At 47.0% G+C, this 21,948-nt stretch overlaps 1 protein-coding gene across 3 annotated transcripts in view; it reads right to left on the bottom strand.

The window, feature by feature from the left end:
- The window catches only part of kcp (kielin cysteine rich BMP regulator), a 106,932-nt gene that overhangs the window by 6,593 nt on the left and 78,391 nt on the right, over positions 1-21,948 (bottom strand). For all 3 annotated transcript variants that reach the window (XM_078419626.1, XM_078419627.1, XM_078419628.1), the window contains 16 exons: positions 20,980-21,062; positions 19,840-20,013; positions 16,144-16,323; positions 14,126-14,390; positions 13,677-13,759; positions 12,290-12,457; positions 11,325-11,418; positions 10,174-10,347; positions 8,583-8,665; positions 7,581-7,701; positions 6,403-6,485; positions 4,397-4,496; positions 3,334-3,422; positions 3,108-3,210; positions 604-746; positions 77-249 (listed from right to left, as the gene is read on the bottom strand). In XM_078419626.1, coding sequence (XP_078275752.1) covers positions 77-249; positions 604-746; positions 3,108-3,210; positions 3,334-3,422; positions 4,397-4,496; positions 6,403-6,485; positions 7,581-7,701; positions 8,583-8,665; positions 10,174-10,347; positions 11,325-11,418; positions 12,290-12,457; positions 13,677-13,759; positions 14,126-14,390; positions 16,144-16,323; positions 19,840-20,013; positions 20,980-21,062 — 2,116 coding nt within the window. The remainder of the gene's footprint in view (positions 1-76; positions 250-603; positions 747-3,107; positions 3,211-3,333; positions 3,423-4,396; positions 4,497-6,402; positions 6,486-7,580; positions 7,702-8,582; positions 8,666-10,173; positions 10,348-11,324; positions 11,419-12,289; positions 12,458-13,676; positions 13,760-14,125; positions 14,391-16,143; positions 16,324-19,839; positions 20,014-20,979; positions 21,063-21,948) is intronic.

The raw sequence follows: 21,948 nt of genomic DNA, 5'->3' as shown, positions 1-21,948 counted from the left end.
GGTTACTGGGCCTATTGATTCCCATTTTCCCTCCCCATAGACCTGCTGGTTTGCATTGCTTCACTGAGGTACTGACCTGAAGTCTCCTCCCTCGCAGTCCTCCACCAGAATGTAGCTGCACGCTCCTTGGAAATGGATCATCTTCCCATCGAAGGTGAGGTAGTGAGGATCTCCAAAGACCATACAGGTGGCGGGGCGGGGAATGCAGTGAGGGCAACACATTCCTGGGATCAGTACAGGGCTCTCATCCTTACAGACAAAGGAAGAGTCATTGCTTGAACCTCACATCGCCTGCAGTCTGTTTAGTCATCGCCGATACCAAATGCAAACTGCAGGCAGCCACTCATCCCCATTAACAAATAGCTTACTTCATACTAAATTGCTCTCATATTTCAGCTTACATCTCACTCTCGGGTATTTGTTATTCTGTGCAAAAACCCAATGAAATTCCTTAATTTGATTTAACCTGCAACTCTCTTGCTTCGTCTTTTACCCAAATACCACAACTAGCTTCCAGCTTCTAACTCATTCCTTGGTTTCAGTGATTTTGTATCAAAAAGAATCCAGTGGTGAGACCACCTTTGCGCTATCCCCTTGACTTACCGATGAACAGGTGAGCTGTGGACAGTGCTCGGTCTGACAGTGGACCTCCCCAGAGACACAGGTACAGGTTGTACATTCATTCACTTCCCAGTGTTGGTTTGATTGATACGAGTTTCCCTGGTAGCTGCAGGAAACCCTGGGATCTGCAGAGAGACATCAGGGAACAGAGAAATCTCCCACCTTCACAACAAACAGTTGCTCCCACCATCCTATGAAAAATAACGCCCTGCCCAGCATGGTACTAAAGCACCCACATCTCCTGAAACATCACAGCTCAGATTCCCGTTCTTTGGCTTTCACAATCTTCTCCTCAGTAATAATGGATGAGAAGTACTTATTTAATATCTTCCCCATCTCTTGTGGTTCCACACAATGTTTGTTTATTACATATTGTTGGTGTGGGCAAGTTATAAAGGGCCTGTTTCCATGCTATATGACTATATTATCCATGTGTATTGTGTTTATGTACCTGTTATGCTGCTGCAGCTAACAATTTCTTTGCTCTGATATCAGTACATATGAAAATTAAACATTCTTTGACTCTCCAGAGACAGCCATGCTGATCTTTAAGGAGTCCTATTCTTTCCTGAGCCACTATTTATATAGCTGTAGAATCTCTTAGGATTTTCCTTTATCTTGCCTGCCTGTCTGTTTCATGTCCTCTTTTCACCCTCCTGATTATTTTCTTAAGTGTACTCCGACACTTATAATCGCCAAGGGATTCACTTGATCCCGACTGCCGAAATCTGACGTATGGCTCCTTTTCCCTGACCTGAGCTGCAAAATCTCTCAACCAGAGTCCCCCAAACTTACCAGCCTTGCCCTTCACCCGAATAGGAACCTGCTGCCCCAATACCCTTCCTATCTCACTTTTGCTACCTTTCCTGTTTGTAGTTAAGGGGGTGGCTGGCCTTCCTCATGCCAGACGTCCCTTTACCTGCAAACAGACTCGTTCAATCAACCTTAACTTAAGACCTTAACTTGTGCGCCGGTCCTATCTTTTTCCATAAATACTTTAAAACTAATAGAATTGTGGCCACTGGTCTAAGAGTCCTCCCTCACTGATTCTTCAGGCACTTTCCACAGCTCATTCTCCAGGAGGAGGTCCAGCCTCTCTAGTAGAACCCTCTATATACTGTTTAATGAAGCTTCCTTGGACACATGTAACACATTCCACCCTGTCCAAGTCCTTTACACCATGGTTGAACAAGTCAATATAAGGGAAGTTGAAATCTCCCACCAATACTATCCTATTATTTTTGTAGCTATTTGCAATGTCCCCACACATCTGCTCCTCCAATTCATGCTGATTATTAAGAGGCCTATATTACAGTCCCATCAATGTAATCAATCCCTTCCTATTTCCAAGTTCTACCCACGCAGCCTTCAGTGCATATTCATCTCCCAAGAAAATCCCTCGCTGAGCAATGTAGTTATGTCCTCCCAGAACAAAAATGCACCCCCCTCCCTCGTCTTTTACCTGCAACTCTATCTCGCCTGTAGTATCTGTACCATGGAACTGCCACTCCTGTCCCTCTCTCAGCCACATTTCTATTACGGCTACACTATCTCAGTTGTCCCTACAGTGTTTCAGAGCCAGATCCAGTGCCGTAGACCTGGCTGCTGCTGCTCCTTTCCCCGGCACACTCATCCCCTGCAAAGACGCAAGTGGAGTTGGCTGTTTAGCCTTAACCTGTACATTAAGAAGGGCTGTTACTGAGGGAGGGGTGGAGGTGGGGTCAGAGCTTAATGGACCTCAGAGTCCGAGGATGAACAGCTGCCAGGGTCTGAGCTGTTCATCCTCCCCATTTAAAATTTGCACAGATGCACGATAGGAACAGTTTCGAGGGGCACTAGACCAAGTGGGGAGATAGATTTAAACTTTAAAATGCGAATAACTTAAAAAATATAACACCGATTTCAATGAAACTTCTTCCATTAGCATGAAAGGGACGACGGTGAGTAAGGTGGGCCTAGAACTGTCGCACTATCGTGTACCGTTTTGGCAGTAGTTCAGGAACAAACAAACAAACAAACAAACAAACAAGAGTTTTAGTATATGGATGGGCCAAATACAGGCAAATGAGATCCACCCAGAATGCCAGCTTGGTCGGCATGGACAAGGTGGGGCTGAAGGGCCTGTTTCCATGCTGTATTGCTCTTTGACTCTAAACCTGACTTTGTGTTCAGAATGTTGTACAGGGTAACTGAGCCAGGAACCCGGACATTGGTGTTGCTGAGAGTAAAGTTCCATGGCACGGACTGCATCTCAGGTAGTGTTAGACTGCTAGATGATAAAAGACCAATCCCGGATGTATGTTGATAAAATGACCATGGAGTTGTTGACTGATCTCAGCAGTCGATCTCTATCAGCAGGCCCAGAACAGACCCAGACAGGGGGCAATGAAAGTTCCAGTGACGAAGAGCGCAGAAGACTATCAAGGTGCAATGCCCACCGAGGACCATGCATCCAAACCTGGTGCCTGATCGCCTGGCTGCCTTACCTTGGCACTCATAGCAGCATCTTCCTGGTGACCGGATTTTGATAAGGCCGTCATGGCAGATGACGGAGAGACATTCCTCAATGTGGCACTCAACGTGCCCAAGCTATGGAAAACCAAAGACAGGGATCAGCAACCGAGAGAGGAATGGCAAATGGCGATGAGTGCGTGCAAACTAAACACGCGCAAGGGATGAAGATTGCACAAGGTAATTGCATAGGTCATTTACATTGCAGGAGCATGTGATGCATTCATCAACAGAGTCAGTCCAGGTTTCACCATCAGAAACACGCTGATTTTCACCCTCGATCACACATTCTGCAGAATAAATAGGAAAGGTTAGTCAGACACAACATAGACGAGGCAGCAAAGAAAGCCCCCATCCAACGCTCCTTGAGTAGACAGAGCATAGAGTAGGTAATAGTGGAAGGCCGCCTCTATGGTGCTCTATTAAACACACCTAAAGTTGCAACAATTTATATTTGTAGCAAAGGTCTGTAGATTAGTGTGATGGTGTCACTCATGTTATGCATCATGCTTTTGTAGTTATGTCTCATTAGCTTTTGAGTCACCACTGCTTGCGCGATTCGGGTTAGTGTAAGTGGAAAGTGCAGGCGTGAAGTCGTGCTTGCTATGTAGTTAATAAAGTGTTTGGATCGTTATCCAGGTGTAAGGCTTCTGTCATTATACGGTCGCCACTCCCATGCTTTTGCCAGCTCAACAATCCATGTCTGCAACAGCTCCTCTGCCTGTTCCATCTTCGCCTCCATATTCATCGCCTGTTCCACAGTTTCCTGCTTCGTCTCCAGGGACGTTGATTCAGTCTCCCTCGCCTGTGGAATCACCTGCTCTCTCCCCGGATAAGAAGAATGGAGATGGTCTCTATCGTACACGTGCTGGTCATGTTTGCAGGCCGGTTGTGAAGTATCCGGACTATGTTTAACTTTCCTCCAGTTTGTCATCGATTGTTATACATGACGTGCTGAGTTTATGGGTCTGTAGGGGGGATGTAGATTAGTGTAATGGTGTCACTCATGTTATGCATCATGCTTTTGTAGTTACGCCCCATTAGAAGTCACCACTGCTTGCGAGATTCGGGTTAGTGTAAGTGGAACGTGCAGGTGTGAGGTCGTGCTTGCTATGTAGTTAATAAAGTCTTTGGATCGTTATCCAGGTTTAAGGCTTCTGTTACTATACGGTCACCACAAAGAATAGAGTAATAATGAACAAAACCGATTAGGTGGAAGGATAATAAACAGTAATAACGGAGTATTAACAGGAATTAACCATACCGTCACAGGTTGGGCAGCAGGCCCCTGCTGGGGTAAACTGCTCAGAGATCGGGCAGCTGAGCGGGAGACAACTCTGATGGACGCAGATCCAAGTTAAATCCTGCAACAAACACACCGCAATATGCAATGGGCTGGGTATACAGGCTGACCCATTCAGAAGCAAGGCACGACTGCCCCACTGCCTCTGCTCTCCGGCACTGGAAAGGGAGCAGACTTTGTGCTCATCCCTGCTGCTCTCTGATCCCTCAGGATTTTACAATGACTCGACTTGCACCGGAGAAATCATTCGACACCTTGAGCGAAAGGTCCTTGATAATGTCCACATCCTTGTTGGCGGACTGAAATAATGCTTACTTCAGTCCTTCAACAAACCACTGCAGAAGCTGACAGGCGGTGTACTTGTATGGATCACATAGTCTCACGTCTGCCACTGCAGGGATGAGGTTCACATCAGCCCTTGACCTGTCACCTTGTGGCCAGGGTTGCAGGGAGGAGTTTCACATCAGCCCTCAACCTATCACCTTGTGGCCAGGGTTGTGGGGATGAGGTTCACATCAGCCCCCGACCTATCACCTTGTGGCCAGGGTTGCAGGGAGGAGTTTCACATCAGCCCCCGACCTGTCTCTCTGGTGGCCAGGGCTGACCAGCCTCACACAGACGAGGGGAAGGTGTTTGTACTCGGCTGGGTTTGTTTTCAGTGCTCGCATGTGGCCAGGGAAAGAGGAAGTAAGGCCGCAATGAAATATTCCCTGCATGCAGAGTATGTGGACAGCGTAGAGCTCTGTGCATGCTACTACTAAACCGCCCCAGAGCGGGAGCAGTAATGCATCACACTGACCATGCACGTCCTGATGATGTGAGGGATGGCAAGGATAGCAAGGTGATATCTTAGGAGCAAATCGAGTCCTGAAATAAGCTGAAATCCAGAGGGATCAGTGAACAGCAGGGATGAGCACAATGCCTGTTCCCTTTCCTTTGCATGAAGACCAGAGACTGTATCGGTGCGAAGGTTATGCTCAAATAACCCAGATCCACAATTCCATTCATTCTTCTCCCCACAGTCACTCTGGACTAGTGGCATTCTCTTCTCCACAGCTCAGGTCCTCTGTCCTACCCCAGGAGAAGTGGTTCAATGTCACCCCACACTGTGTGTCAGGGTCCTGGGTCTGCCCCATACCGTGAATAGTGGTCCTGTGTCTGTGTTGCCTGTACCGTGAGCAGTGGTCCTGTGTCTGTGTTGCCTGTACGGTGAGCAGTGGCCTTGTGTCTGTGTTGCCTGTACCGTGAGCAGTGGTCCTGTGTCTGTGTTGCCTGTACCGTGAGCAGTGGTCCTCTGTCTGTGTTGCCTGTACCGTGAGCAGTGGTCCTGTGTCTGTGTTGCCTGTACCGTGAGCAGTGGTCCTGTGTCTGTGTTGCCTGTACCGTGAGCAGTGGTCCTCTGTCTGTGTTGCCTGACCCGTGAGCAGTGGTCCTGTGTCTGTGTTGCCTGTACCGTGAGCAGTGGTCCTCTGTCTGTGTTGCCTGTACCGTGAGCAGTGGTCCTGTGTCTGTGTTGCCTGTACCGTGAGCAGTGGTCCTGTGTCTGTGTTGCGTGTACCGTGAGCAGTGGTCCTGTGTCTGTGTTGCCTGTACCGTGAGCAGTGGTCCTGTGTCTGTGTTGCCTGTACCGTGAATAGTGGTCCTGTGCCTTTCTCGAACCATGTGCGATGGTTCTGTGTCAGTCTTAGTACAGTGATGTGATAGGCTGGTGTCTGACCTGTACCTGTCTGATCTGTATGTGAGTGGGGATCCTGTGTCTGATCTGTATGTGAGCAGTGATCCTGTGTCTGATCTGTATGTAAGCAGTGATCCTGTGTCTGATCTGTATGTGAGCAGTGATCCTGTGTCTGATCTGTATGTGAGTGGGGATTCTGTGTCTGATCTGTACTGTGAGCAGGAGTCCCGCGTTTGCTCTGCACTATAACTGGCACATAATCTGTAGTGTTCTCACCTTTTCCAGCCCTTACCTTGCACTGGCAGGTGTAACAGGGGTCATCAGTGGCAAGGAGTTCACTCCCTCCCAGGGCTGCAGTGCAGTTACTCAGTGGCTCTGTGATAAGAGTGAGAACATTGGTCATTGGATTGCTTTTGATGGCATGTTTCCTTATTGTTGCCTTTGAGGTTTTACGAAGCAGGGAGCCATCCTAAACCAAGGTACTCTGCACTTTTAAGGAAAGAGACAACAAGGACTGGAGTGTCACACTGTTGGAGAGGCTGCACTAAGGAAGCATTGCACTGATCAGGCCTACACTGTAGGAGCGTTAAGCTGACTGCAACGAGGATATGTTGCACTACTGAATGTGCCATCATTTAAATGTGATCTCAAACAGCACCTTTCCTCCCCGATGACCATAAAAGATCCTGCAGAATTATTTCAGAGTTAGGGTTAATCCAAGCAACCTTGTCAATATTTCACCAGCAATCAATTAACAATTAGCAAAATGACCAATGATTAACACAATTCTATTTGCAGGGACATGCTGGAGATGACCTACTTGCAATGCTTTCTATATAAAAATAACAAATTCCAACAGTACTTCATTTCTGACCATTCTTTTGGGTCATTCGGAGATCTTGAAACTATTTTTTTTCTTTTAACACTCAAGACCTCTCAAATAAAGACACAAAGTGTTGGAGTAACTCAGTGGGTCAGGCAGTATCCCTGGAGAATATGGATAAGTGACGTTTTGGGTCAGGACCTTTCATCTGAAGAAGGGCCCTGACCTGAAACATCACCTATCCATATTCTTCAGGGATGCTGCCTGACCCACTGAGTTACTCCAGCACTTTGTGTCTTCTTAGGAAGGAGCATCTGCAGTTCCTTGTCTCTAGACCTTTCAAATAATTGGATTGATGTAATACACAATAAAAGGCAGTCCTTGGAGATTCCATCCAAGGGAAGGGAGGTGGACGATGGACAATTTGATAAATATAATTTCAAATTTAAATGTAACCAACATGAACTTGAGGTTTGGCCAACCTAATGGAATGATTTTATTTGTGGTGATAGCTGGGAGAACAAACGTGCCTCCAAGGATGATGAAATGGTATGGTGTCTTTGGTTTTCAGGAAGGCCTTTGATTGCATTCCTCTGGAAAAACTGTTACTGAAAACATGCCAGGGAATAAAGGACAACGTTACTCACGGGCACAGCTGGGGCAGCATTGAGACGGATCTGGGGCAAGGATCAAATCCCTAGGACAGTCCACCAGGCTGGGACACTGACGGTGGTAGCAGCGTAGATGCTGCTCTCCATCCACCATCACCTGTGAAGAGAGGAGGCACAGTTAGTGGGGCAAGTTAGGGCAAGAGCAGTGAGCCCGATGGAAGATGGCAGGGGCACAGTGACAGTGCATCTGGTGAAGCTTGTAACATGACTGACCTACTTAGAGTGAGTCTGAGATAGTCTCAGCCACAAGAAAAACATGGTAAAATTGGTCTTTATTGGTATGATGTATGGCAATCTGAATTCCACTGTACCTTAATTGGTACATGTGACAATAAACAATCTGAATTCCACTGTACCTTAATTGGTACAAGTGACAATAAATAAACCAAGAACCTTGAATATTCATAAACTGGATCCATTCTCCAAACCTGACCATCCTTCAAACATACCCTCTCAACCTTCCTGGATCACTGCAGTCATAATCACAGATAACTATCCCCATGGCCTCTATACTCTCAACCATGCACCATTGTCCCCGCAAGGCCAGGGAGTTCACTGATGTCTACTCCAAGTCACGTTGAACCCTCTCCGAAGAATCCCTACTTCCAAACAAGGATCATCCTGCCAAGAATGATGCTCTTCCCAAACATGACCCTCCTCCCCAAGGTTTCTGTTGGCCCCAATGGACCATCCTGCCAGTGACTGTACAGCCCCAGTCACACCGTTTTATTGCAATGTACCTGGATGCTTGCCCATCGTGCATGTGCCGGGTAGCCCTTGTCATCTAAGACCTCGCCTAGTTAATCCCATCTTGTGCTTTCCTACAAGGTGCAGTTGCTTTTTAAAGGAGTTCATCTATGAGCTTGAGCTTTCCACATTGCTCTGTAACAGAGCTCTATTTTTATGAGAATGAGAATGGGAGGACTGCAAATTGAAAGGGCAACCTCGGTCTTGCTCTACTGATAAGACAGCTCTTACCTCACAAGTGCAGATCTCACAGGGATTGTGGTTGGGATGGAAACTCTCGCCTGCACTGTACCCATGGTGTTCATAAATACAATCTGCAAAGTATGAAAGATGTAAACGTTACCTTTGTGCGAGCATTTCTAATGCTGGATGGTGATTTTAATTTTCGATGGGATGAGTGCCATTGGCAAGGCCAACATTTAATGACTACTGTACCGTGGACCCGTTGGGCCCAAATCTTGGTGGAGCACCCTCTCCTCCCCTCTCCCTCTCCCCCCCTCCCCCCTCCCCTTCCTCCCCCCACCTTCCCCATCTCCCCCCACCCTCCCTCCTCCCCCCCTCCCCTCCCCGCTCCCCTCCCCTCCCCCTCCCTCACTTGGTCCTGGTCCACTCACCTGACTGAGGTTTTGTATATTTCTCACAGTTCACTTTTCCAGTTAGGTTCATATCATAATGAATACATTACACCCATTTTAAAATTCGAGTCATTAATATAAATCATGACTAGCAGAAGTATAATATAAATCGTGACTAGCAGAAGGCTCAGTATGGATTCGCGTGGCACCCACCAGTAACAACCTGAACACACCTCATTTATCGATTCATTTTTCAGTTCTATAACCAACTCCCAATCCCCCATATAATTTATCTTAAAAAAACCTTCAAAAAAAGAACATTTCTGGGAAAGCACACCATCTCAAAATCTAAAAATGTAACAAAAGATCCATGTCTTAATATTAACAATTATGTTTCCAAGACAGTCTAACTGTGGCTATTGAAACCCATCATTACAGCCTCAGGACATTGCAGCAAGAATCCCTCAGAACAGTGACCACGACTCCCTTCACCACCATCCGCTAATTAATTTCTAATGATCAGAAGACCTTGCTGATGACTACACTGTACAAGGTTACATTGTGCCATGACATTGTACCATGCTCTCATATTGGCAAGTAACATTCATGCCACACAGGTGCCTCTAACAAATGAGACTCTGATCGTCAATCTTTGCCATTCACAGGCATTACCATCAACAAACTCTGCACCATGAACATCAAAGGGAATAAGACTAACCAGTAGCTTAATTGAACCAGGCATAAACGCTGTGCTCCAAGAACAGGGCCTGCCACGAGAGTGATCCACTTCTTGAGTCCATCCAGCAGATGCAAGGCACGAGAGTGATTGAATACTTTCCATTTGTCTCAGGATTCAAAAAGACCAGCCACCGTCCGAGTTGTTCCTCTATTGACACCCCATCCGCCCACAACGTTCACTCCCTCCATTACCAGCACATCGTGGTTGCAGGATGTTCCATTTACTAAATGTAATGCAGCTGCTCAACAAGGCAGCATTGACAGCACCTCTCAAACACGTGGCCTCCACCACCAAGGCGGACAATGTTTCAAAGCCTTGCACCATCCTGACTCAAGAAGCGTCACCAATCCTTCATTGATGACAGGTCTAATCCTGGAACACCCGACCCAGCACCACTGTGGAGTACTTGCATTGGAAGGATTATAGTGGCTCAAGAAAGTGGTTCACAATCACATTCAAAATAACAAATTGTGATGGGCCGTAATTGCACTTTTCTCACTCCACATACCTGCGCAGAGAGGACAACATTCCCCGGTTACGTGGATAACGTTCTTGCACGGAGTGACGCAATGAATTTCCGAGCAGGTTGTGACTCCGCCTGCACACATACACGTTACACAGGGAACCAAAGGATCAAACCATGTTGCTCCTTCCTGGTATTCCTTCCCGTGGTACACACAGCCTTGCAGTGAAGACAAAGTAGGTTAATAAACATCAAGGGGAGTGTCCAGACCAAGCCATGATTGTCAGATATTATCTTAGAGTGTAGCTTCTCCCACAGCCCAGCCGGCATGAGGCAGCCACTGAGTCCCACTGTCGTAGACAGGGGCCCCTCAGAACCTGTAGCACTCGTTGCCAGGCCCCAGAGGCAGAAAGGTCAGTTTGTGACCCAAATCCCACCCCCCCCCCCCCCATTCCCATTCAAGAGCAGCCCTCTTTCCAAGTCCCTCTAATATTTTTCCTGACAGCTATTTCCCCATTTTTTGGTAAATACGACAACAGCCCTTGAAGAATGGACCTCTAGTAACTCTGTGAGAGCCATTCTCTCTCGCCTGTCTATTTCTGCCTTCAACACAAAGCCAAGGATTTTCCTGAACATTGGAGGTATCATTCATTTATACCCTATCATTTTGAACAATTTCAGTAAATCCCTGAACATTTTAACTAAAGAGTCTATCTTCTTTCCTCTGGTCTCTCTACCATTCAATAACCGGGGGTGTATTCCACCTGCAGCCCCTGCCCTATGCTTACCTGGGCCAGCTGCAGAGGACTCATCCAGTGGACCCTCTGCATCGGGCAGTGTGAGGCCAGGCTATGTGGGCAGGGTGGCGTCAGGGGATGGAAACCCACCCCTGTAATACCGAGCCTTTGACACGAGGGAAGGATGTGGGCAGAGCCTCACATCTACAGAGACTCTCACAGCTTTGCAATGGTTCCAGATGTGTCCGATATTAACATTGGTTTAAATTTAAGCAAAAGAATGGAACGTAATAAAAATATTTGCAGCAAGGTTGGGTTGTGGTAGGGTTGCAGGGAAGGGAAGAGAGTGTGAGTGAGTGAGTGAGTGAGTGAGTGAGTGAGTGAGTGAGTGAGTGAGTGAGTGAATGTGTGTGTGAGAGGGAGAGAAAGAGGGCAAGAGGGAGGAGAGCAGCGTCTTACCTCGACACTCTGAGCAGCAAGATCCTTCCCGGGTTACCTGCTGCCCACAGCTCAGCATCGGGCACTCAATGGTCAAACAGTGGACATTTCCATCCTGCAGCAGGAAGGATTAAACATCACAATGTGAGCTGAATACCTGGCCATCAAACCAAGCACCTGCCATTCAATTCCTGTTAATTGAACAACCCCTCTGGGTGGCGAGGGATCTCTGAGAGTGCAGCAAGGTTTCCAGTGCAGGGTCTTCAGCCGGTCAGCATGGGGCAGATTGGGGAGAATATATTATTGCAGCTGTCTGTTCCACACAGCGAGAGAAAATCCACAGCCTCTTCCCGCCATCTCAGACCAGACCTGGGGAATAGGAAAGTCTGGCAGAGAAATAGCCAGAGGGCATCCTGTGGACCATCCATGCACCTAGTATGTACTAGAGGTGAAGGACCGTCCAGCTCCGTACACATCGAGAGGAGGTTAGTTCAATATGATCCCCCTCCACCCAGATTGACCTCACTTTTCCAACTGTGATGCTGCTAGATTTACAGATGAAGGAACAGATTTGGCCTCAGAATTCTTGTGGAATTCCTTCCCATTGGAGCAGGCTGATTTTGGAACTGAGGAAGGGAGATCTGAATTTCAAAGGTTCGGGCGGAAGGATGGCGATCTGCATTGTGAAACGCTGACCTGATTCAAGTGCTTGGTGGAGGACCATGCTGCAGCGCAGTGATCCCCACATGAAGTGCTCACCACATCCACTGATTGTCTGTCTCCTGGTGACTACCAAGAGCAACACTTGCTCTTAACCCACACAGCTTCTTTGTTGCCTTCCCAACACAGGGCTTTACTTGTGACTGGGTTTTCTGGGTCACACCAGAGAACTCTCATCCATGAGGCCAGTGTGTAGGTGCGTCACAATGGATAGAGCATTCCCTGGGAAGCAAACAACAGGAGCTCTGAATTAATTTAGTCCTTACACTGCATGAACAGTCTCTGCAAGAGTCCGGCTTGAAAGATTCCCGGTGTCTGTAGATATTCTCGTCAAAGTAACAGTCGTGACAAACCGGACAGCACTGGCCAGGGATCTGCGTGGGATATTGACAAGTGATCTCGCATTCTGGCTCCAAACATGTCACTTTGCCTCGCTGTAGGGGGAAAAGAGGACACACAGAATGAGAAGGAGTTCCAGGATATGATAGCGTGTAGGATAGTGTCAATGTGCAGGGATCGCTGGTTGGCATGGACTCGATGGGCTGAAGGGCCAGTTTCTCCGCTGTATCTCTAAAACTAGACTAAACTAAATAAGAGCGTGACCGGGGAACTTCACTGAGGGATTGACATTTGACGTCACTCAGGGAGTGTCCATGTGACATCACTGAGCCCCAACGTCACCTATTCCTTCTCTCCAGAGATGCTGCCTGTCCCGCTGAGTTCCTCCAGCATTTTGTGTCTATCTCTGACATCACTGAGGGATTGATTGATTGATTGAAAGATACAGCTTGGAAACAGGCCCTTGCTGACCATGCTGACCAAGTCCATGCTGACCATCGATCACCCATTCACATTACAGGTGCCCCCCGCCTTACGTTGCTTCGACTTACAATATTCCGACTTTGCGATGGTGCAAACGGCAGCGACCCGTAGCGAACCTCAGCTCGCTTCCGGCCACGTGATCATGTGTATTATATGCATTTCGACTTACGATATTTTCGGTTTCCGATGGGTTTCTCAGAACGTAACCCCATCGTAAGCTGAGGAGCACCTGTAGCTCTATGTTATCCTACTTGCTCATTCACTCCCTACACACTAGGAGCAGATGACCTGCCCCTGCTCGTTATGGTGATTCGGTGATCTTATACAATGTACCAGTTTAAAAATGATTTACTAAACTAAGAAAAATATCTATTTCTTTTGGTGGTGAAGCCAGATACAACAGTGTGTTTAAGCGGCTTTTAGACAAACACATGGATAAGCCGGGAGTGGAGAGATGTGGATCATGTGCGGACAGAGGAGATTAGTTAATCATGGCATTATGATCAGCAGAGACATTGTGGGCTGAAGGGCCTTGATTCTGTGCTGTGCTGTTCCATGTTCTAAATAATTTTGGGACCATTTGTGCACATCATTATGTAGCTCCACTGACATAAACACAGATCTAGCTCCCATTACAGTCCCACACAGAACTGGAAAAGATTCTGACTCTGGATATAAACTGCTGGATGGAATTTGCCTCAATAACTCATCTGCATTAACAAAGATTAATCTCCTCCTGTGTACCTGGGCATCCTGTGGGCCACACTGGCTCTTAATGAGCAGCAGGTCCCAGGGACTTTCTATTGTGATTGACATTAATTGGCTACTCACTGTACACACACACTTGTGGCAGGGATTCGTGGTTGAAATCCAATGTGATCCTTCTGCATAATGCCTTCCTTGGTGGGTGCAGACTGTGGAAAGAAAACAAAAGACAACTCTACATATCTCATTCATCACTGACACATCCGTCCATGGTGATAACCCCCCCCCTAATTTACCCACTTAAGGGGTCTAATTGTGACAGAGTGGACCCATGCACAATTGCCCTTACTCTGACAGATTAGTTCAGTTTAGTTTATTGTCACGTGTACCGAGGTGCAGTTAAAAGCTTTTGTTGATTACAATCGAGCCATTTACAGTGTATAGATAGATACATGACAAAGCAATAACGTTTAGTACAAGTTAAAGCCAACAAAGTCCGATCAAGGATAGTCTGGCCAAGCAATCCTAATTTTCACTCAACGTTTATTCCTATTCTCCTCAGACGTGGGACATACCTGGGCACTCTGGACAACATTGGCCTGGTTTAGTGACCACCTCTGGACAGGTTACCTGAGGGCACACAACCTCCACACACAACACATTCCCATTGCGGCAGCTGCAACGTTTACAGGGGTCAGACGGAAGAAAGAAGGTGTCGCGGTTCTTGTATTCCAAGCCCTCAAAGGAACAGTGGTTGCAGACGGGACAACAGCTGGTGCTGGGCACTGGATGGGTGCACTGCTCGGAACAAGGCTTCTGCCAGCAGCTCACCACCTCCGCCTGCGGATGGAAAAGTGGACAACAGACTAAGTACCAAATCGGAGCAGGACACCCGGCCTGTTACACTTGGCTGGTGTCACTTAGCCCAACAATCCTGCTCTTCACATGATTCCCCCATGCATACCCTCACTGACCTGCCTCCTCGCATGGCTCTGTACCCCAGCCCCATTAACCTGGCTCCTTCCTCACCTCTTACATGCAGTCGGTCAAGCCTCCCCTTGCACATTTATGCCTTTCAGCTTGTCTCTTCACAACTGGGACAGACCACTCGCAGTCCTTTCACACTCAGGCCTTCACAAGGGCGACACGGTGGTGCAGCAGTAGAGCTGCTGCCTTATAGCGCCAGAGACCCCGGTTCGATCCTGACTACGGGTGCTATCTGAACATAGTTTATATGTTCTCCCCGTGACCGCAGGGGTTTTCTCTGGGATCTCCGGTTTCCTCCCACACTCCAAAGACGTACAGGTTTGTAGGTTAATTGGCTTTAGTAAAATTGTAAATTGGCCTAGTGTGTGTAGTTTGGTGCTGGCGTACGTGGATCGCTGGTCAGCCTGGACTCACTGGGCTGAAGGGTCTGTTTCCGTGCTGTATCTCTAAACTAAATTTTCAATCCCTCTCCTCCCACATTCCTGGTGCACTCAGGCTATTAATCACTATCCTTCCACAGCCTGCACGGAATATAGGTTGGGATCTCTGACCTTCACAATCTTTTTCAATTACTTAATTGAGGGAACTGAGAAAAAGATGTGGCCAAATTTGGTGACAACATAAAGCAATTTAGAATGCAGGCCGTGAAGAAGGCACAAAGTAAATAACAAAGGCATAAATATAGGTGTAGTGATTGGGCAAGAAGATACAGATGGAGTATTACATGAAGAATGATGAAAATATTGAATATGATGGTTGACCCAAAAGAAGCCAGTTTCTAGAGTGGAATGTTCTTTGGACAAGAGGTGAGCACCATGAAACATGTAAAATACCTGGAGGGTTGATGGCCAGAGGCTACTCCTCTGAGAAGTCTTAAACTGAAGGCTGCATTTCAGGGTAATTTAGGATGAAGGAGAATTTTCTTTAATCAAAGGGCTGTGACATTTTGGACTTCTCTATCTTCTCTACCTGGGGTGCTTTGTTGATGTGTATGTTCACGGTACGATCAATCGATTTTATGGCAGCAAGTGGGCAGTACAGTGACGCAGCGGTAGAGTTGCTGCCTTACAACACCCGAACCCCGGTTCAATCCTGACGACGGATGCTGTCTGTATGGGGTTTGCACGTTCTCTCTGGGACCACGGGGGTTTTCTCTGGGGTGCTCCGTTTTCCTCCCACATTCCAAAGGCGTGCGGGATTATAGGTTACTTGGCTTCTGTAAATTGTCCCTAGAGTGTAGGATAGAACTAGTGTATGGGGTGATTGTTGGTTGGCGCAGACTCAGTGGGCCGAAGGGCCTGTTTCCATGCTGTATCTCTAAACTAAAGTGAATAAGCGTGAAGATGTGGAGTTAATGTAGAAGTTCAGTAAGAGACTCTTTGGCCCATTTCCTTTCTTTCACCTTACACTTACTGCTTCAGTCACCATCTCCACTTCCTTCCTCACGTTCTGTAATTTCATGACTTTAATCTTCTTGCACAACCCACGTATAATGTGGATGGGGAAGGAAGTTTTGCAGACTCGAGTTCATTGGGTTTGTGGAGCTGCTGTTCTTATCTTGCATCCCAGATCATCCTGACCTGGTCATCCTGACCTGGCTACTTACCAGACAAGTGCACTTTGAGCATTTCTCTGAGGGCGAGGTGAAGGTGGCTCCATTCTCATACACTCTGCCCTGGTAGTGGCAAATCCCTGCACACTGTGGGCAGCACTCGCCTTGAGGAGTCACTGGGTTCTCACATGGGACGGATAGGCAGGCCACAGACTCACAGCTGACCGCTCCATTCTGGAAAGGGAATCATAATGCCATAAAACATTCTGAGCAGATGTAACTGAGAAGCAAGTAACGCAAAGTAAGAAGCTGGCAGTCAGGCCATCCCTTTAGAAACAACAGTAAAAGCAGCTGTGCTGTGGGATCCTAATAAAACCTTGAAATGTTGTAAAAATAAAAACAGAAATGTTGGAACAACTCAACCAGCCATGTAATGGGACAGGAATGACCAATTAACATCTGTGAGTCAACAAGACATCCCTTGGGGCAGGGACTGGGATAGGTCAGAGCGGGGTGGGTGTGTGTGTGGGGTGTGATGGTTCTGAGAAACACTCAGAGGTAACCTCCAAATACATAATTGAAAAATCCCCAATCAAGTGTATGACCTCTACCACCCCTGGAGAATCATGGCAGCCATCTCCCTGCATTTCACTTGGAAATCTCAGGACAAAAGTCACCACTCGCCAGCACTGAAGGAGGACCCTCACTGTGATATTCAAAGTGTGAAGGCCCACACTTTGCATAGAAATTAAAATATCAAATCTACATCCCACTTCTGACTGGCTTTCACATTGTATTCAAGACCTCCAATGACTGTGTGTCAGAGTATGTGTGTTCCTTATGCTGATCATTGAAAAGGTGATACATTCCTTAATACAGACTATGAGGCTGAACAATCAAGGCTCAGCCTCCAGCATATTCCAGGGTACCTGACCACAGCTCTGCATAACCGTGGGACATTGGTGAACTCTCTATCGACTTGCATTTGTTCTCTTCTGCGGTCTGGCGAATGATGCTAAGAGGCAGATCCACCTCTTGCTTCCCCACAGCAAGGCTCAGCAACACACCTCAGCAGTAGAATTGCGGCCCTCTCCCTCTGTGGAGTTGCTGATGTTCTTGCCATCTTCCTCGCTGCACTGACAGGCATTGGAAATTTGTTCGTGCGAATTGCGAGGATGGACCCGAATTTAATCAGTGCAGTGTTTCTTAGGTATCTCACTGAACCTGGGGCAGCACAGTGATGCAGCGGTAGAGCCTCAACCGCCAACAGTGATGCAGCGGTAGAGCCCAAACCGCCAACAGTGATGCAGCGGTAGAGCCCCAACCGCCAACAGTGATGCAGCGGTAGAGCCCAAACCGCCAACAGTGATGCAGCGGTAGAGCCCCAACCGCCAACAGTGATGCAGCGGTAGAGCCCCAACCGCCAACAGTGATGCAGCGGTAGAGCCCCAACCGCCAACAGTGATGCAGCGGTAGAGCCCCAACCGCCAACAGTGATGCAGCGGTAGAGCCCCAACCACCAACAGTGATGCAGCGGTAGAGCCCAAACCGCCAACAGTGATGCAGCGGTAGAGCCCAAACCGCCAACAGTGATGCAGCGGTAGAGCCCCAACCGCCAACAGTGATGCAGCGGTAGAGCCCAAACCGCCAACAGTGATGCAGCGGTAGAGCCTCAACCGCCCCGACGTGGCAACTCCAACAGCCTGACCGCGGGACAAGACGGCAGGGAAGAGAAAAAGACATTCTGGCCTTCCATCACAGTGAGGAGGGACTGGAGGAGACTCACTGGGATGGATGTTTCTTTTTGTTTGGTGTTAGTTGTGATTGTATGTGTTATTGCATTTTTATTGATTAATCTTATTGGTCTTATTGTTCAACTGCGGGTAATGTTTCATTTCACTACACATTTATGTGTATGTGACAAATAAATGACTATTGACTATTGACTATTGAGCTGCTGCCTTGCAGGCCCAGAGATCCGGGTTTAATCCTGACTATGGGTGCTGTCTGTATGGAGTTTGTACATTTTTCCTGGGACCGCTGGGGTTTTCCCCGGGTGGTCTGATGTCCTCCCACGTTCCAAAGACTTGCAGGTTTGTAGGTTCATTGGCTTTGGTAAAATTGTAGATAGTGTGTTGGATAGTGCTAGCGTTTGGGGATTGGTGGTCAGCATGAACTTGGTGGGCCAATGGGGCCTGTTTCCGCACAGTATCTCTAAAGTCTAAACTTAGGATCTTGTGACTACTTCTGCAGTCATTCTTCATATGACTGCATGGTTTTCCTCCCACATCCCAAAGATGTGTGGGTTTGGAAATTAACTGGCTTCTGTAAAATTATCCCTCGTGTGTCGGGAGTAGATGCGAAAGTGGGATAACACAGAACTTGTGTGAAAGAGTGCTCGATGGTCAGTGTGGACGGTCGGTTGAAGGACCAGTTTCCATACTGTATATTTAAACCATGCAATTCAAAAGACCTGTGCCCAGAATATAAAGTCCCACCTGGACAGGCTGTGAAAGCTAAATCAGCTGATTAAGTCATCTGTAAGCTGCTACTGAAAACAAAACACAGTAAGGTAACCATTATGGTTTAAAAATCCACTATGATTCACTAATAGAAGAAAGCTGTCACTCTTGCTCAGTTGCCCTATATGCGACTTCAGTCTGAAGATACGTTGCCAGTTTTGTTACAAAATGTTATTGTAATCAAACACTTCAGATGCAAAAAATGTCAGATGCTTGAAACGGAAATAATTTTTCAAATAATCTTTCTGATTAAAAAGTTCCGATGAAACATCTTTGATCTGAAATGTTAACTCAGATTCTCCTTCCACAGATGCTGCACGACCTGCTGAGTGTTTCTGGCATTTTTAGTTTTTACTAGACCAAGTGGACCCGTTGGGCCCAAACCTCTCCTGCATTGGTGCAGCACCCTGTCCTCCCCGTCCTCCCCTCTCTCCTTAACCCTCCCGCCCCTCCCTTCTCCCCCCTTCCCCCCTCTCTCCCTCCTCCCCTCCCCCTCCCCTCCTTTTAAACTTAAAAATGTGAATAGCTTAAAAGATATAACACCAATTTCAATAAAACTACTTGCATTATCACTAAAGTGACAACGGTGAGTAAAGTGGACCTAAAATTGTCACGCTATTGTGTACCGTTTTGGCTGAAGTTCAGTCACAAACAAGATAACAGACGAGAGTTTTAATATATAGACTAGACCAAGTGGACCCGTTGGGCCAAAACCTCTCCTGCATTGGTGCAGCACCTTGACCTCCCCCCTCCCCTCTACCCCCCCTCTCCCTTCTACCCCACTCCCCCCTCCCCCCCCCCTTCCTCCCTCCTCCCCTCCCCCTCCCCTCCTTTTAAACTTAAAAATGTGAATAACTTAAAAAATATAACACCGATTTCAATAAAACTACTTGCATTATCACTAAAGTGACAATGGCGAGTAAGGTGGGCCTAAAAATGTCACGCCATCGTGTACCGTTTTGGCTGAAGTTCAGTCACAAACAAGATAACAAACGAGAGTTTTAGTATGTAGATGCCAGATGTAAATGTGAAGTTGGGGCACAAGGGACCGCAGAGGGTGGAGGGTGGAACCTCAACCATCAAATATCTGTGGAGGCACAGGAACTGCCAGCTTAAGTCAAGACCCTGCATCAGGACACTGCAGGATCAATGTGAAGTTCGTCAGAATAACAACATGGATGCCACAAACAAAACTGCAACAGGATAGATTGGTGTCAAGATTCCTTACCACACAGATGCAATGGTTGCACTTGTTGCTTGGGTCTGGGAATCTTTCACCATTTTTACAGTCTCTCTCTTTGTACCGACAGCCCACACACTCTGGACAGCCGCAGTGATTGATTGCAGGATGGCGGCATGGCACTTTCTTACACTGCTTGGTGTCACAGATCACTTGCCCCTTCTAAAGTGAGGAAAAAAATGAAACATTATTGTATTTGCCACCCGTGTCCTTGTACTCAGTCCCAGCTCAACCTATCACATAATGCATCAGCCATCCCTGTACTCATCGCCCATCCAACCACTGTTGTCAGTACAAGTCCAAACCATCACAGTGTCCACTCAAACACTGCATTAATTTACTGCAAAAACATGGTACTGGCTGCCACTCACACATGATATTAATTACCCAGTTAAGCGTGGTACGCACTGCCTACTCAACCACAATAACAATTGCCCACTCAATCACAATGCCAACTGCCCACTCAAGCATGGTGCCAATTTGCTCATTCGTACATGGTTCCAATTTCTCACTCAACCACAGTATGCATTACTCATGCAAACATGGTACCAATTGCCCTGTCAACGATGGTACAGTAAAACATCTATAATCTGCTATCCCATTGCAGCAAACCAACTGCTGAAGAAGGGTCTCCACCCAAAACTTCACTTACTCCTTTTCTCCTGAGATGCTGCTTGACCCGCTGAGTTACTCCAGCTTTTTGTGTCTGTTTCAGCATCTGCCTCACTTCCTTTAGTTTCCATTCTTCATTTTTTTCATATGCCTTCCCTGTAAGCACACCGGGAACTCATTCCCATGCTCTCCTTAACTTCACCTGGGCTCTGTTTCCATACTCTTTATATTACATCAAATTCTGAAATGAGTGTTATTCAACCAACTGGGGGAAGAGATGAAGCCTCTGTTTTACATCTTGTCAAAAAGACAGGATGTTGGATGTTATGCCATTCTATCACCACTGTACCTTGGATATCTGCCTGCACTAATAGGGTTGGGTTGGGCAAGACACATACTTCCCACTCATTCGTGGCTGGCATTGTAAACCCATCCCTAGGTCAACAATTAAAGGCACTAAAAGCCCTGAATGTCCTTACACCTACACAGACCGCGCGCGGGTCAGGAGGACCTTACCCAGCACTGACACTCTTCACATCTCGCTTTGGTGGCAGGGAATGTTGCTCCTTCTGCATAATCTTCACCTTGGAAATGACAACCTTAAAAATAAAAGACAGAGAAGGAAGCAACTAGCATAATATATATCCACCATTGTGGGAGACATAGTAAACTTTGTGGTAGGGGAACTATTTCTTGCGAGGTATCAGAGAATGTGTTCTGCTGAAGAACTGCACAGTAGTTAAGAGCCAGGTTATCAGGAGGAGAAAGAGGAGGAGTAACAAGGAAAAAGGTAAAACCAGCAAACAAGAACCGTGGACATTCATCTGAGGCAATAGCAACAAATTATTGGCAGCTATTGGACAAAGCCTCTTTAACCTCTTCGCTCATTGATGCAACCTTTGAGACAAGATATCGCCATTGAGATGTCCCTGAGTTCTGTTGTGGGTCCACACCAGTCATACAATGGGTAATCACATATCAGGCTGCAAAGTCAAAGCCAATTCTTATTCAGTTGCAACCTCCCAATTTTTTTTTGTTTGAAATGTTTTCATCAGTATAAATATTTCCAGACATCTTGTTGTCTCTGAATGACTGGGCTTCTCTCAACCTGTTCATTTCTCCGTCAATGCTGCAGTCCTGGCCTTGACTATCCTCTCTGATATCCGGATCATCTCCCCTCCCGAATCAGAATGTGGGTGATGAAAATGATGCAAAGTGGTATCAAGGTGGGTATACATAAGCTGCATGGCAGAGGAAGTTCAAAGAGGCAAAATGTGTAGAACACGATGGAAATCCACTGAGGTAAAAAAAAAAAAAGAATGCTGAGGAGTTTATAAATTATGAAAGATTGAAAAATGCTGATGTTCAAAGGAACATGCAGATTATTTGACAGAAGCCACTGAAAGGTAACAATCAGGTGGAGCAGATAACAGGGGAGGCTTTTCTTGAAAGAGGATTTGAGTATTGGAGTAAAGATGTCTTCAT

The sequence above is a fragment of the Rhinoraja longicauda genome, chromosome 23, assembly GCF_053455715.1.
Source record: "Rhinoraja longicauda isolate Sanriku21f chromosome 23, sRhiLon1.1, whole genome shotgun sequence".
NCBI classification, from domain to species: domain Eukaryota; kingdom Metazoa; phylum Chordata; class Chondrichthyes; order Rajiformes; family Arhynchobatidae; genus Rhinoraja; species Rhinoraja longicauda.
This window is presented reverse-complemented; position numbering and strand designations above follow the sequence as displayed.